The 17,100-nt window shown below is 31.6% G+C and overlaps 1 protein-coding gene and 1 long non-coding RNA gene across 2 annotated transcripts; one reads left to right on the plus strand and one right to left on the minus strand.

Moving 5' to 3' along the window:
- The first annotated feature begins 1,913 nt into the window (after positions 1-1,913).
- On the plus strand, positions 1,914-2,728 carry LOC140173542 (uncharacterized). Its single transcript, XR_011862765.1, has 2 exons — positions 1,914-2,279; positions 2,400-2,728. It is a non-coding gene; the product is annotated as an uncharacterized lncRNA (long non-coding RNA).
- A 283-nt stretch (positions 2,729-3,011) lies between these two features.
- Positions 3,012-5,853, minus strand: LOC112756069 (uncharacterized). Its single transcript, XM_025804489.3, has 3 exons — positions 4,221-5,853; positions 3,706-4,102; positions 3,012-3,613 (listed from the first exon to the last, which is right to left on the minus strand). Exons 1-3 carry the CDS (start codon positions 5,327-5,329, stop codon positions 3,221-3,223), a joined length of 1,899 nt encoding a protein of 632 aa, XP_025660274.1. The 5' UTR covers positions 5,330-5,853; the 3' UTR covers positions 3,012-3,220.
- Positions 5,854-17,100: the final 11,247 nt, after the last annotated feature.

Below are 17,100 nucleotides of genomic sequence, written 5' to 3' on the forward strand. Positions count from 1 at the left end.
GTTGGGAGATACGGAGATACAACGGCTGGCACACATGCACCATGGGAACGATTTCACAGGATCATTCCAAGTTAGACTTGGACACAGTTGCTGAGGCTATAAGGCCATTGGTTGAGAGTGACCCGTCCATCAATATCAAATCTATAATTGCGGAGGTCCAGTCAAGGTTTAACTACACCATCAGTTACCGAAAGGCTTGGTTGGCAAAGTAAAAGTCCATAGCCAAAGTTTTGGATACGATAATATTAATGTTTGGATACAATAATCACATGATCCTTAAATATTTACCTCGTCTATGTTGTCTATCTCCTGCTTAAATACCTCTATGGTCATCGATAACCAAACTTTGCTCCGATACGAATGACTCCACCTGAAACACGGTTCATCGAAAAAATTAAAAAACATATTCCGTCAATCAAATATGCATTCTCAATTTAATGCAGGACTAAAATAGGAATTGTTACCTCATGACAACTGGTATCTCAGCTGGTGGAAGGGACTGTCTGGGTATGGGCGCAATACACGACAGTCGCTCCCATGCCCAAACAAACAACAAATTAAGATGGCCATCCATCTCCTTAGTATCATACCGTGATGCACGACATAGTGCTCAATAAAGATGCGCGAGACATGCTGACCCCCAACTATAAGTATGGATCCGCTCGAAATCGCGAAGCAAGGACAGATACTTCGTATGGGCATATGCGGTCGACTTATCCGTGAATAGGGTTGAACCCAACAAATAAAAAATCTGGTATCTGACATATCTTTTAATAGACTCCCCGGTATCCAATGACTCTACGTCTCTAATAGTTCGAACCCAACCCAACTTAATATAAGATTTCGAAGAATTACTGAGAGTCGGTTGATGACCGAATATCGCAATGTTCTGGCTCTGTACGAAGTTGCTACTACTATCTGTCCATCCGCTCACAGGCTCTCCATCAATGGGTAAGCCAAATATATTAGCGACATCTTCCAGTGTCACAGTAACCTCACTCACCGGCAATACAAATGAATGAGTTTTTGGCTTCTACCTTTCCACCAAAACAGCTAATAAGGGGTAAAATCCTCTTATTAACCCAATCCTAGAAACGTGGTAGAATTCCGTTGAGCGTAAGTAATTTTCAACTATCGGATTCCACGTCAGCGGCGGATCCAGTTTAAGAACCATCAAATTCCTGTTTGGCTGGTTCAACAAAAACATATTTATTCACTAAATATTAGTTTAAATAAATAAAAAATATTAAAAAACTATTTATAATTATAATTTATATAAATATAAAATATTGTTATTCCTATTCATCCATTAAGAGCACTGAATGGGTCTTTTAAAAAATTAGTGAATGTCTTTTAAAATTATTATTTTCAGTTTAATTTTTTTATGGCTTACCCAATAAAAATTTGGCAACTTAAAACAATACACCGGAATAAATAAGAAAGATGAAGTTCACTGAGAGAGACTTTTAAAAAATATTTACTTATTTAAATATTATACATAATAATTAGTACAAATAATAATATTTATTTTTGAAAATACATTAAAAACCAATATAGTAATAATATTTATATTAAAAAATAAACGAACATATATAACATTTATATTCGAACAAAAAATTTAAATAATATTTACATTTATATAAAACAAAACATATATAATTATATTAGACAACTAAAAATATTATTCGTAAATATTATTAAAAAAATGATTCTAAAATAATAATATTATATTTTCATATATTACTAACAATAACAAAAATTTAAAAAAAATAATTTAAATACATAAAATAATAAAATTTATGAACTTACATGAACTGGATTATTCAAATAATTGTTGATATATTTTTCAGGTGTAGTATAATTACGTACCATTTTAAACATTACAAATTAATAATTTTTTTTTAAACAACCCTAACTCTAACACTCTTCTTCTTTTTCAGCCTCTCAACTTCTTCTCTCACGATCAAATTGTGAAGCATTCAACAACACCAAAAAAATATAACTCTTACACTTATCTTCACTCTCTCAACTTCTCCCCTCACAGTAAACATATGAAGCATTCATACATGAGAAATGGTTCCAGAAGTTCAATTTATAGAGAGACTTTGAACGGGACTTTGAACGTTGCTGATTATCGGAGTGGGAAGCTGTCCCCTGCATGCAGACCACCTGCTCCTGTGTTGCTCCAGATTCCTCGGAAAGGAGCAAAGACCCTGCTGGCTTGCCAAGATTCAGAGGCAACACGCCCCCATCGTGTTGAAACTGAATCCCACCATTCGGTAATACACCTACATTCTCAATATTTGGCCAATACACCACCTTAACTTCCATAAAAATAATAATTTCTGGATTGATTTTGTATTTAATTTTTAGTATTCTCTGACATTTTTTTTTGGTAGTTAAACAGTAAAAATCGGAGAAGTCTGAGAACTTTTTCCCAATGGCCTTTGCTTTTATTTCCACATAGCAAGTTTGTTTATGCTATGTGAATGGGGCAAGATAGTTTGGGTTAGTTCAAAAGATGTGAGACCGCAAATGAAGTTCGACACAAATGGTAGATTTGTTGATTCTATGTAGATGCATTTGGGTTCGAATAGTTTACTGCTGTGCTAACAAAGTTTGGAAATTATTGATATTTCACTGTAACGAATGATTCTTCAACTTTGTGAACAAACTTCAATATTTGAATCTATACGTAGCAAGGGATAAGGAATTGGATGGATTTTAACCAAGGATACTTATCACTTCAATATCAGCAAGATAAAAAATAGTTTAACCACAGATAACAAGATGAGGAGATAATTGTTATAACTAATTCTCTCTTAACTCTCTCTTAATCTTACTAATGGTAACTAACTTTTAATTTCCTCAAGGAATGACAAGAAAACATTGATACTTTTCTTGTGAGGGTGGCAATTCTTAGAGATGTCTATATTGCAATTGGTTCTCAAACTAGTAATATAAAACAAACTAGCAATAACAACAAAAACTAAGGCTTGTCCACAAGAAAGTTAAAATCAAAACAAACATGTTAGATAAACTCTAATCCAAAAGACATCACAGGTTAAGTTTTCTTACAAGAGACAAGTCACCACATTAAACACTTAGAACATGTCAACCAGAAAAGAAAACACTTGAAACATTAAAAACTTGACATTGTTTTAACTATATATATAGGAGAACATAATACTTCATGCAGGACTTGAACAATGTGTTTGCATCAATCATCGTAATCATCATCTTCCATGTCATCTCCATCACTTTCCATGGCATCATCATCACCATAATCATCATTAGCAACATCATCATCATCATCATTAAAGTCAGAATCAATATCAGGAATTCTCAAGTCCTCTATATAACCATATTGATCTTTTGGTGTATCATCTTCAGCTGGAATAATCAATTCTGCATCGTAAAGCTCTGGTTCTTCATTATTAGATGAACTTTCAATGTTCTCTACATACCATTCATCATCAGAAGCAATGTCTTCCATGCTATACGCAAACGCTTTGCTTTCCTTCTTCTCATCGGTCAATTTTAAGTTGGACATCGCAAACAATACATCATTCCATGTCTTCTGCCTACGACGACTCCTTTTCTTTGAGTGAACCTAAACACATAAGAAAACAGAACTAAATACAAGTCCGAATTGTTAATTTTCAGAGTGAAATACTAGTTGTGTTTCAAATATAGTACTTTTACCTTATCAAAAGTATCCCAATTAGTTGTACACCCATAAGCACTGCATGTCAAGGACAGTATACGAATGGCGAAATTCTGAAGCTCGGGAAATTCAGATCCATAAGAGTCCCACCACTCTGCTGCCTTTTTGGTTTTAATAGCAGACTTGGCTAATTCACTTCCAAAGGCATTTCTTGCATTCTTGAACTCTTCAAGATGACGATCAACAGTGCATGCATCAGCTTTAATTGCTACCGTCCTACACAAAGAACTATATAGTCCATATTTAACATCAAAATCATCTTTGAAATCAGGGCTATAGTGAAATTGAGGGTTGAGGTAGTAAGCAGTAGCTTCCAAAGGCCTGTGAACTTCTTTATCCCATTTTTCATCAATGATGTTCCACAGAGGCATGTATCTAAATAATGAAAAAAAGATTAAAAGAATCAAAGTTAGTTCAACGACAAATAATAAATTCTAGGAGAGCACAAATGAAACTAAAATTGGTAGTGAATAAGAAAACATAGCCAATGCACCTTTGCTTGACAGAATTGAAGGCACTTTGTATCTTTTCTTTTGCTTGCATCATTTCTTTATAAACGAAACCCATGGCTGGTTTTTCGTCTGAATTCACCAATCGAAGCACTTTAATAAGAGGATTAGCACCTTTCAAACAAATCTCAATGTTCTTCCAAAACTTGCTATCCATAACTATATTCTCAACCTGTTTCCCACTTCTTGATCTTGAGAAAGCACTGGATTTCCATGATTTCGAAGTGAACATTTTCTCCAATGCATCCTTGTTGCGATTGAGACAATCTAAAGTCAGATAAGAAGTCGCACCACGAGTCGCAGCCGGCCTAATCAAATCCTTTCCCTTGGTAAAGTAATGCAACAGATCAATCACAGAAGCTCTGGAATATATATAAGTAGTAATCCTCCTACCATTAGCAATGGTCTCTCTATGAACCTTCACCTTCTTTTCAAATTCCTCAAACATCAATTCAATACAATGAACAGCACAAGGCACCCAAAAAATAGTACTTCTTTTCTCCATCAACAATTTTCCAGCAGCTTTAAAACTCTCTTCATTTTTTGTCACAACTTGAACAACATTTTCAATACCAACCTCATTCACAACACCATCAATCATCTCAAAGATACCATCAACATTGTTGCATACATTAGTAGCATTAACAGATTTCAGAAAAACCGTACCTTTAGGGCTGTTAACAAAGAAGTTGAATATGGTCATTCCATACCCATTATTCCAGCTATCAATCAAAATGCTGCACCCTGTTCTCTTCCACTTGATCTTGTGATCCTCAATTGCTTCCTTGATTCTTGCGACTTGATACTTCAAAAGCTTCCCTCTGAGATCTTCAATAGAAGGTGCAATGTATCCAGGGCCACAACGTGCAACTGATTCCCACATCTTTTGAAACTCAACACTTTTCACAGCTTTCAAAGGAATGCCATTCATGACTAGAAAGGTAGCAACTTTCTGACATATTTCTTTTCTCAGAATCTCTTCACTATCACCCACGATAGAATGATCAACATTGTTCCCTCTTCTCTTCACAATGACCCCATTTTTCTCTTCCAAATCCTTCCCCTTCCTCTTCCCACAACCAACAAGAGCCATTTTTTCAAGTGAAAGCAAAAATACTCAACAGAACAAGATAAAAGGTTTGACCTTTTTGGTGTTTTCGAACTCAGAATAGCAGAAACAGAAACCCTAACACGATTTCGATGAAATGCGGTTAGGGCATTGCAGGGAGAACGCGGGAAAGCTAGAACATTTATATAAAGGTTGGAAATTTAGGGTTGAAGTTGAAGCGAGTGTTCTGTTTGGGCTCCAAAAATGGGCTTGCAGTGAAATCGATTTGTTTATGCTGAATCGTTTGAATCGTTAGAATCGTGCGATTCTACGATTCAGCGCTGCCATGAAGTTACGATTCTACGTGCTTATGCTCCCAGAGAAGCTAAGAGTTAAAAGAAGAAGTACGTATTCAAGAAGCATGCGTTTTTGCATGGGAAGCTAAGCTGATTGGTTTGTTCAAAAACTATGTATGATGATTGAATTAGATGAATGTCATAATCTAATCTAACAGCTTACACTAACACTGAAGAATTTTGAGCAAGCAATGTAGTTGAAGTTGAAGAACTGAAAAGTTGCAGTTTAGAACTTTAGATAAATAGATACTTTCTGCTAATTACTCACGTGTCCGTTAGTATTAGCTCACGTGCGTGCATGCAAATTTATTTTCATTAGAACAAAGTATTATTTTGGTCCTAATCTTTGGGTTAAGTGTTAATTCAGTTCTTAACATTTTTAATGTTTTATTTTAATTCTAAAAAATTTTAAACATGTTATTTCAGTTCCAAAATTTCAAATAAGTTTAGTGTTAACCAATAATCACCGACAAAAAAGTTTTTTTTTATAATTGATTGATATGATTTAGAATTTTTTTTATAAGAAGATTGAGAAAAAAATTTGTTACAAGATTTTAACTATATTTTTTTAATAAAAAAAAAGATATAACTTATAAATAGTGTTGTTAATGTTCACATCATTTTCTTTCTTAACTATTCACATAAATTTAATAAGAATATAATATTAAATTTGTTTAAAATATTTTAGGACAGAAATAACATATTTAAAATTTTAAAGATTAAATTAAAATTTGATTAAATATTAATAATTAAAATAGTATTTATTTTTTTATTAAGAAAAATGCTAAATTTTTAGTTAATAATATTTAAAATTATAGATTAAAATTATATTATTAAATTATTAGACTAAAATTACACTTACCTTTGAATTTTGTTCTTTTATTGAAAAGAGTTCTTTACTAAAAAAAGGTTAGTTACATCCAATCAAGAAGATGAAATCCTCCATGATCGCTAATATGACTTATTTTAATTTAAAAATTATTTTAAAAGTCTTTATTTAAAAAATTAATTTAGCTATAAGAACAAGTAAAACAAGACTACAAAAACACGAATAAGATACAGGTAGGGTGTACAACAAGGTTTGGTTCGGTCCGGATTTGAGTAATTTGAGTGAGTTTTGATTTTTAAGTGATTCGGTAAGATTTTAAAATAAAAAAAAATTTAAACGGTCTGTGACAATTATTTCGAAAGATAATAAGACTCTTCATAAAAAAAATCCAATTCGATTCCTGAATTTTATTTTTATGGGACTGATTAGTTTCTGTACCAAAAGAAGTCAATGTTATTTTTTTTACATAGGAGCTCATCAGTCTCAAAAAAAAGTTTAAGAGCTGAGTTAGATTTTTTTTTTTTTGTCAAAAATTTCGTAATCGAAGTAATTGTGAGGAGTCGAGTTAGATATTCACTCAAAAGAAAAATCTAACCCGATAAGACAATTAAACCGGATCTAAGCTAAAGTTATGGTCTCCTGGTGTGATTCGGTAAATGTTAGTAAAAGATTTTGTGTTATTAGTGGTAATTGGTGATTTTTCTGTAATTCTAAAATTTGATTCTATGTGAATTTATGTTTCGATTCTAAGTGAATTTTACAACATTATAAATAATTATTATTGGATATTTACATATTTTACAACATTCAATAACGTATGTCTTGTTTTAAAATTTTGTTTTATTTTTAACTAAAATTATATAATATTAAGTATAAATTGATTCATTTATTTTTAATGAAAATTATAAAATTAAAAAATTTTCAAAATACACCGAATTAAACTTTTATTTTATAAATTTTTTATAAATTATAATTACTGTATTACACTTTTATTTTATTTGGTATGGTTGTGATCCAAATATAATGAGATTCCGTCGAGTCTAAAATTGAAACTATACTTGAATTACAAATGTGATAAATATTTAGAGTCGGATTTAAGTTAAAATAAATCTGATTTTATCATGTCTATGTTCTCTTGGATAAAAATAGTTAGGGAGGATGATAATAAATTGAAATAGGACAATGATGATGTAGCTATTTACAATTTTTATCTTTAAAATAATTTATATACTAATATAACAAATATGTTAGGTGTATATTAAAATTAAATTTAAAATATAAAATATATATTTATGAGTTAAATAACATATATCAAAATGAAATTTATTTTTCAAATATTAACATTACAATTAAAAATATTTAGCTTTTTTTACTAATTTTTTTTCAAAATAATTCTTTTACTTTTAATTTGTCCTTTGAACAATTTAAAAATACAATTCTGACAACATTTTCATTCAAATCTTTTAAAATATTTGTTCGACATCTAATTTTTTAAAAATAAAAAATTCAGACGAAAAATATATATCTAATAATTTAATGACAAAGAAAGAATATTTAATTTTTTAATAGTTTTACTGAATCTAGTCCATAGATTTTGAATTGATTTCAATCGATATATTTTTAATTTTAGTTTTTACAAAAAAAAATTAGTTCGTAATATGAAGATTTAAATTTATTATCTAATGATATTAGATTTTTCTTATTCTGTTATCCTATGTGTCCAAAAAAAATACATTTGGCTATTTTAATATTAAAAAAGATTATAATTACCAAATTATCTTAAATCAAAATTCATTATATATACGTTATCTTTTATAATTTATACATAGATAATAATATTATTATTCATAAATCTTGTTATTCTACTATAATTTACTAAGAATATTATACTATATTTTAATATGTATATTGTGGTGGAATAATTATTTTACAAAAACACAAATCACACGATATCTTATCATTATTTACTTATAAATTCAATAGTATTCTTTAACACATAGATAATGGTAGGATAGTAAATTTTTAAAATTGTACATAAAACTTACTAAACATGATTTGCTAACACAATTGTCGCTAAACATGATTCATGTCCATCATGGATTTTAATAATTTTTCCACTATCACATGCTAATAAATTTTATTTTTTTCCATACATAATTGAATTTAAATTACTAAAAATGATATTTTTAAAATTTTTAACACTATCGTTCTGTGTACATACATTTAGTCATTTGTTCAAAATGAAATTAACTATTAGTTTAGTCCTCACACAACTAAAATTGTGTTCGCTTCCTTTTATGTGTGTTTCGCTTCCTTGTGATTTGTGTGTGACACGAGTTCTGATTGTTTTGTTTAACTTTTTTCTCAAGACTCCTAGTTAAATTTCTTTTCATATATACCTATGTATGTAATTTTATTTTTAGAGGTCGTAATACCTCACAATTTCTTATTTATGAACTTAAGCGTAAAGTTCTATATGTTAGGGTGTTACACTTTTTATATCATATGATATTGTTTTAACTTTATAATAATTTATTTTGGTGTAAATATAATGTAACATTTATTAAATTTAATTTTAAAAATTAAATTTGTATTAATTTATTATATAAAATTTATAAATTTGTACATTCTAATTTTATATTTGGCCAATCCAATTTAATTTGATTTATTTTGGGTCAATTTAATGTCGGGTTAAAATAAATTAAGGGTCCGGAACACAAGTAATATCTCGTTGAACTTGGTTAAAAAACAAAGTTTTACCAAAACTTACAATGTTTCTCTAGTTTATCTAAACTTCAATTCAAACCAATTCAACCATACTCAAAATCATCATCAAAACACTACTACACACTACAATTTACTCCTCAAATACACTTCAAGCATTTTCACACCTATTTCACTCAATTTTCTATCTCTTCTACTCATAGACTCATAGTTCAACAAAACCAATAATTTCCAATCAAGAATACAATCTCACTAAATTTTGCACAAATTCAACTCATCGTAAGTATCATTCATCACATATCATCACCAATCTTCATCGACGTCTATTTTCATCAATATTCATCATCAACATTACCATCAATATTCATTATCAATTCAATAATTATCAACAATCAACATCAATTCAATCCTATCCCGTCCTACACTAGCTTAAGTTTCATGAAGCATTACATATTAACTAAAAGAAACCGAAATCATACATTGGCCGATTTTCGATACGTACAAAATACAAAAAATGATTCCAAACAAGCTTCCACAAAGCTTCAGCCACCAAAGTCAATCCAATTGCCAAAACCAACTCCAATAATCACCAAATTCAAGCTATACACATTTAATTTATCATAAATTAATCCTAGAGTTCACAAAATCACTAATCCACAAGGGTTTCGCAGTGACTTACCTTATCCGACGGTATTAGGAGCAAAATCCAACAATAATCCAATGTTAGATTACCCATAAACAACCAAAATCAAAGAATTTACTTAGTAACTAAACCCAAAATTACGAAATTGTTAGGGCAGTAACGGGTTCAGCGAGAGCTACATGTGGCCACAAACGGCACGCGAATCGAAGTACCGTAGCTCAAGTTATGAGCAAATGAAAAGGATGATGAATAGCAACCCTCTTCTCTTCTCTTTGATTTCAGAGCTGTGTTGTTTGTGTTTTAGGTGGTGAATGGCTCATGAATAAGGCTATATATATATATATATGGTGCGCTTGGGCCTAACTTGGACCCAATCCAACTGTTTAGCATTTATGGTCCGTTTGACTCAACTTTGAGCCAAAATTTTTAGAATTAGCGTCCAGTTTTCAATTCTAAATATTTTTCTAAGGATTTTTAGTTTTATTTTCTCACTCGCAATACCGAAAAGACTTAAACCGGCAGTGCCAGCTATTTTACTAGTTATGTGTTTTTACACAATTTTCTGCAGGAAGTTACATTTTTCTATTTGAAAAAATTCAACAAATTCAAATCTCACCTTTAAATTTTTAAATTAAGATCTCTAAATTTTCGAACCTATTCCAAACAATTAATTTATTATTTTATTTTGATTAAACGGTTAATTACTTTCGGTTCTTACAAACATCATATACATATATATGAGAAATGATAATACTATTCTCAAAATTAATAGATAATAACACCATTTTTTTTAACTATACTTTTTTTATTTTATCTTCTTTCAAATTTATCTCTAATAATTATTCAAAAATACTTTTATATTAAAATAAAATCAATACAAATTAAATAAATTAATAAATAATAAAATTAAAAAGATTTAAAAATATGAATTGATAGCATGAATATCTACCCTAATTATACTTAATTTTGTCTTTATTAAAAATTTATTTAAATTTATCATATTAATTTTTTAATATATTCAATTATTTCCCTTTAATAATATTAAGATGTAAAATAATTGTTTTCAAATTTACATGAAAATTAAAATTAAAATGTTGAGCTGTTGCATCACTTATCTGTGTAACTTGTTGTAAAATAAAAGATATATATATAATAGAGATGTATAAATAGAAGACTCTAGTATTAAAATAATTAGCTCAATAATAATTTATATATATATAATAATATTATATGTTGTAATGTATATATATATACAAAGATAGAAAGAAGTATTAAAAATAAAGAGAGAGAGAATCACATTTGTTTATTGTTACAATCTCAATATAATAAAGATGATTAATATTGCTATTAATATTATATGTAAAGAGTAATAGAAAATAGAATTTAAAATACTTATAAAATAAAAGAAGAGAAAGAATTGTAGTAGAAATATAAGGAGAAGAGTATTTGATTGCAGCATAAAAGAAAAGTATTCGTAAGAAGTGAGAGAGAGATGATTTGTTTACTGCTTTTTACTGTGTATCTCTTTGCATCAATTCATGCCTATTTATAGGCGTACAAAAGCAGTGTTAATTAATTTCATTCAGTATTGAAAAGTGAATTCTTATCAGTAGTGGAAAGAGTGAACCGCCCATTAAATGGGCATCCACAAAATCACGCTTATCTTAACACTCCCCCTTGGATGACCATTTAGGAAAATGCCTCATTAAAACCTTACTAAAGAAAACCCAATGGGAAAAAGTTTAGTGAAGGAAAAAGAGTACAGTATCCTTTGTGATGGGGACTGCCTCATTAAAAACCTTGTCAAGAAAAATCCAATGGGAAAAAAACTTGACCAAGGAAAAAAGAGTACAGTCTCCCCCTCTTGCCGACATCATTTAATGTCTCGAAATCGACGCATCCCAATCTCATGTACCAATCTTTCAAAGGAGGATTTTGGGAATGACTTTGTAAATAAATCTGCCAGATTGTCACTTGAACGGATCTGTTGCACATCAATTGTCCCTTGATTTTGAAGATCATGAGTGAAGAAGAATTTGGGAGAAATATGCTTTGTTCTATCGCCTTTGATGTATCCGCCTTTAAGTTGAGCAATACATGCTGCATTATCTTCAAACAGGATAGTTGGAGCTATCTTATGATCAATCAGTCCACATGATGACAGAATATATTGGATCAGACTCCTCAGCCAAAAACACTCGCGACTAGCTTCATGAATCGCCAGTATTTCGGCATGATTAGAGGATGTTGCAGCAATCGTCTGTTTCGTAGACCTCCATGATATAGCTGTTCCACCATATGTGAATAAGTATCCTATTTGAGATCTCCCTTTATGTGGATCAGACAAGTATCCGGCATCTACATAGCTAACTAGTTGTGACTTGGATTCATAGGGATAAAACAATCCCATATCAACCGTCCCATGAAGATATCGAAAGATTTGTTTGATTCCACTCCAATGTCTTCTGGTTGGAGAGGAACTATACCTTGCTAGTAAATTCACCGCGAATGATATGTCAGGTCGCGTATTATTAGCAAGATACATTAGCGCTCCGATGGCACTAAGATATGGTACTTCAGGACCAAGGATATCTTCATTTTCTTCTTTAGGACGGAATTGATCCTTTTTCACATCCAAAGATCTTATGATCATTGGGGTACTCAAGGGATGTGACTTATCCATATAAAATCTCTTCAAGATCTTTTCTGTGTATGTTGTTTGATGAATAAAGATCCCATTTTTTGTATGCTCGATCTGCAGGCCGAGACAAAATTTAGTCTTTCCAAGATCTTTCATCTCAAACTCTTCTTTTAGAGTTTTTATAATTGTTGGAATCTCTTCAGGAGTCCCAATGATATTTAAATCATCAACGTACACAGCAATTATAATGAACCCAGATGTAGTTTTCTTTATGAAAACACACGGGCATATATCATCATTCTTGAAACCGTTTTTGGCCAGATACTCAGTAAGACGATTATACCACATTCGTCCAGATTGCTTTAGACCATATAAAGATCTTTGCAATTTGACTGAGTATAACCCTTGCGAATATTCACTAGATGGTTTAGATATCTTTAGTCCTTCAGGGACTTTCATATAGATATCCCGATCTAATGAGCCGTACAAATAGGCTGTTACCACATCCATTAAATGCATATGCAGTTTATGATATGCAGATAAACTGACCAAATAACGCAATGTTATCGCATCCACTACAGGGGAATACGTTTCTTCATAATCTATACCGGGCCTTTGTGAAAAACCTTGTGCCACAAGTCGGGCTTTATAGCGCACAACTTCATTTTTCTCATTTCGTTTTCTCACAAATACCCACTTATATCCAACAGGTTTTACATCTTCAGGTGTACGGACTACAGGTCCAAAGACTTCACGTTTTGCAAGTGAGTCTAATTCAGCCTTCATGGCTGCTTCCCATTTTGGCCAATCATTTCTTTGTCGACATTCTTCAACTGATCTTGGCTCAATATCCTTACTTTCATGCATGATATTTAATGCCACATTATATGCAAATATTTCATTGACAATTGTCTTATTTCGGTCCCATTTCTCTCCTGTAAAGACATAATTTATCGAGATCTCGTCATTTTTACAATTTTCAGGTACCTGAACGTCTTCTGGCGTTATATCAGAATTTTGGACAACTGCAGGTGTCTTTACTATGTCTTTTTCAACAGGAATATTATTTACCTCTTTTCTCTTTCGAGGATTTTTGTCTTTGGAACCGACAGGCCTGCCACGCTTCTGGCGTGTATTTGCTTCCGTGGCTATTTGCCCTACTGGGACATCAATTCGAATTGGGGCATTTTCCGCCCTGCCACGCTTCTGGCGTGAATTTGCTTCAGTGGCTACTTGTCCTACTGGGACGTCAATTCGAATTGAGGCATTTTCCGCTGGTATGTAAGATTTGGTTATCCTCTTTGTATCGGAAAATGCATCAGGCAATTCATTTGCTATTCTTTGCAAATGTATAATCTTTTGAACTTCTAGTTCACATTGCCCTGATCGAGGATCTAAATGCATCAGCGATGATGCATTCCAATTAAGTTCCTTTTTCAGGAAGCTTATTCTCTCCCCCTAATGTTGGAAATTTTGATTCATCAAAATGACAATCCGCAAACCGGGCTTTAAACACATCACCAGTTTGTATCTCAAGATACCTCACTATAGAGGTAGAATCATATCCAACATATATCCCCAATTTTCTTTGGGGTCCCATTTTGGTGCAATTAGGTGGTGCAATGGGAACATATATCGCACACCCAAATATTCTTAAATGGGAAACATTTGGCTGCTGGCCAAAAGCTAATTGTATAGGAGAGAATTGATGATAACTCGTTGGCCTCAAACGAATAAGTGCTGCGGCATGTAAGATAGCATGCCCCCAAACCGAAGTTGGGAGATTTGTTCTCATAAGCAAGGGTCTAGCAATTAATTGGAGGCACTTAATAAGTGATTCTGCTAACCCATTTTGTGTGTGAACATAAGCTACTGTTCAACACTTATTCCATTAGTCATACAATAAGCATCAAAAGCTTGGGAAGTAAATTCACCAGCATTATCAAGACGAATTGCTTTAATTGGATTTTCTGGAAATTGTGCTTTTAATCGAATAATTTGAGCCAGTAATCTCGCAAACGCTAGGTTGCGAGAAGATAATAAGCACACATGTGACCATCTCGAAGATGCGTCTATCAGGACCATAAAATATCTAAAAGATCTACATGGTGGATGAATAGGTCCACATATATCACCTTGAATCCTTTCTAGGAATTCAGGGGACTCAAATCCAATCTTTACTGGTGATGGCCTTAAAATTAACTTCCCTTGAGAACATGCAGCACAACAAAATTCACTAGTTTTAAGAATCTTCTGGTCCTTTAGTGAATGTCCATGAGAGTTTTCAATAATTCTTCTCATCATGGTTGTTCCCGGATGACCCAAACGGTCATGCCAAGTTATGAATTCATTTGGGCTAGTAAACTTCTGGTTTACAGTGGCATGTGATTCAATTGCACTAATCTTAGTATAATACAACCCAGATGAAAGAGAGGGTAATTTTGCTAATATAACTTTCTTATTTGAATCATGAGTTGTGATATATAAATACTCATGATTTCCCTCATTCATAGTCTCAATATGATATCCATTTCGTCGAATATCTTTAAAACTCAACAAGTTTCTTCGAGACTTGGTAGACAACAGTGCATTATTTATTATAAATTTTGTTCCTCCAGGAAACAAAATTATAGCTCTTCCGGAGCCTTCTATCACATTGCCTGAGCCAATAATAGTATTAACATATTCCTCTTTTGGCACAAGATGGGTAAAATATATATCACTTTTGAGAATAGTGTGCGAACTTGCACTATCCGCAAGGCATACATCTTCATTACATATCCTTGCCATTCTTCAAAAACAAATAATAATAAAATGAGTAGTATGCACAGTTAAATTGAATACTTGATCAGAATTATTTTTCTAAGAAACACTGTACATAAAATAATGTCATATACTAAAATTTTATTTTAAAATTTGACACATTTAATAATTTCAAAATTCATATTAATATTTCATTATTTATGTACATCACATTTGAAACTTAAATACATAGAAAATAAAACTTAACAATAAGTTCTTTTTATTTACATATCTACTTCACAATCCCACATATTAAACTATTCCATCATTGATCAAATGACCAATATTTCCTTAAGGGTCCTCAAAGAAATCAGATACATCATAATGAGTGGTGGAGTTCTCAGCATCATTTGAAACAAAATTTGTTTCCTTTCCTTTGTCGTTCTTTTTCAAAGATGCCTCGTAAAGATCGACTAGGTGCCTTGGGGTACGACAGGTACGAAACCAATGGCCCTTTCCACCACAGCGGAAACACTTCTCCTCGGTTGATTTATTCTACCCGATATTCCTTTCTTTGTCCCACTTCTGGTGAGATCTTCTCTTTTGAACATAATTCTTTTTCCTTCCATAATTTTTCTTGTTATTAAAAGCTTGCCATTTACCTCTTCTGGGGTAATGATTTGCCGTATTTACTTCAGGAAATGGGGCGGCGCCAGCTGGGCGCGCTTCATGATTTTTCAATAACAACTCATTGTTGCGTTCGGCAACAAGAAGACAAGAAATTAACTCAGAATATTTTTTAAACCCTTTCTCTCGATATTGCTGCTGCAGGAGCACATTCGAGGCATGGAAGGTTGAGAAAGTTTTCTCCAACATATCATGATCAGTTATTTTTTTCCCACACAATTTTATTCGTGAGGTGATTCGAAACATTGCAGAATTATATTCATTTATAGATTTAAAATCTTGTAAATGCAAATGCGTCCATTCATATCGGGCCTGAGGAAGTATCACCGTTTTCTGATGATTATACTTTTCTTCAAGGTCTTTCCAAAGATCTGCAGGATCTTTTAATGTAAGATATTCATTTTTCAATCCTTCGTCAAGATGACGACGGAGAAAAATCATGGCTTTGGCTTTATCCTTCTGGGATGCATTATTTTCAGCCTTAACGGTATCTCCAAGATCCATTGAATCAAGATGGATTTCAGCATCTAGTATCCATGATAAATAATTGTTTCCAGATATATCAAGAGCATTGAATTCAAGATGAGAGAGCTTCGACATAATAAAAATTTGTTACCTGAGTCTTCCTAAAAATTTGATCAGAGTCTCGTGCTGATAACGTGTTGTAAAATAAAAGATATATATATAATAGAGATGTATAAATAGAAGACTCTAGTATTAAAATAATTAGCTCAATAATAATTTATATATATATAATAATATTATATGTTGTAATGTATATATATATACAAAGATAGAAAGAAGTATTAAAAATAAAGAGAGAGAGAATCGCATTTGTTTATTGTTACAATCTCAATATAATAAAGATGATTAATATTGCTATTAATATTATATGTAAAGAGTAATAGAAAATAGAATTTAAAATACTTATAAAATAAAAGAAGAGAAAGAATTGTAGTAGAAATATAAGGAGAAGAGTATTTGATTGCAGCATAAAAGAAAAGTATTCGTAAGAAGTGAGAGAGAGATGATTTGTTTACTGTTTTTTACTGTGTATCTCTTTGCATCAATTCATGCCTATTTATAGACGTACAAAAGCAATGTTAATTAATTTCATTCAGTATTGAAAAGTAAATTCTTATCAGTAGTGGAAAGAGTGAACCGCCCATTAAATGGGCATCCACATAATCACGC

This window comes from Arachis hypogaea, chromosome 6 (genome assembly GCF_003086295.3).
Source record: "Arachis hypogaea cultivar Tifrunner chromosome 6, arahy.Tifrunner.gnm2.J5K5, whole genome shotgun sequence".
Lineage (NCBI taxonomy): Eukaryota > Viridiplantae > Streptophyta > Magnoliopsida > Fabales > Fabaceae > Arachis > Arachis hypogaea.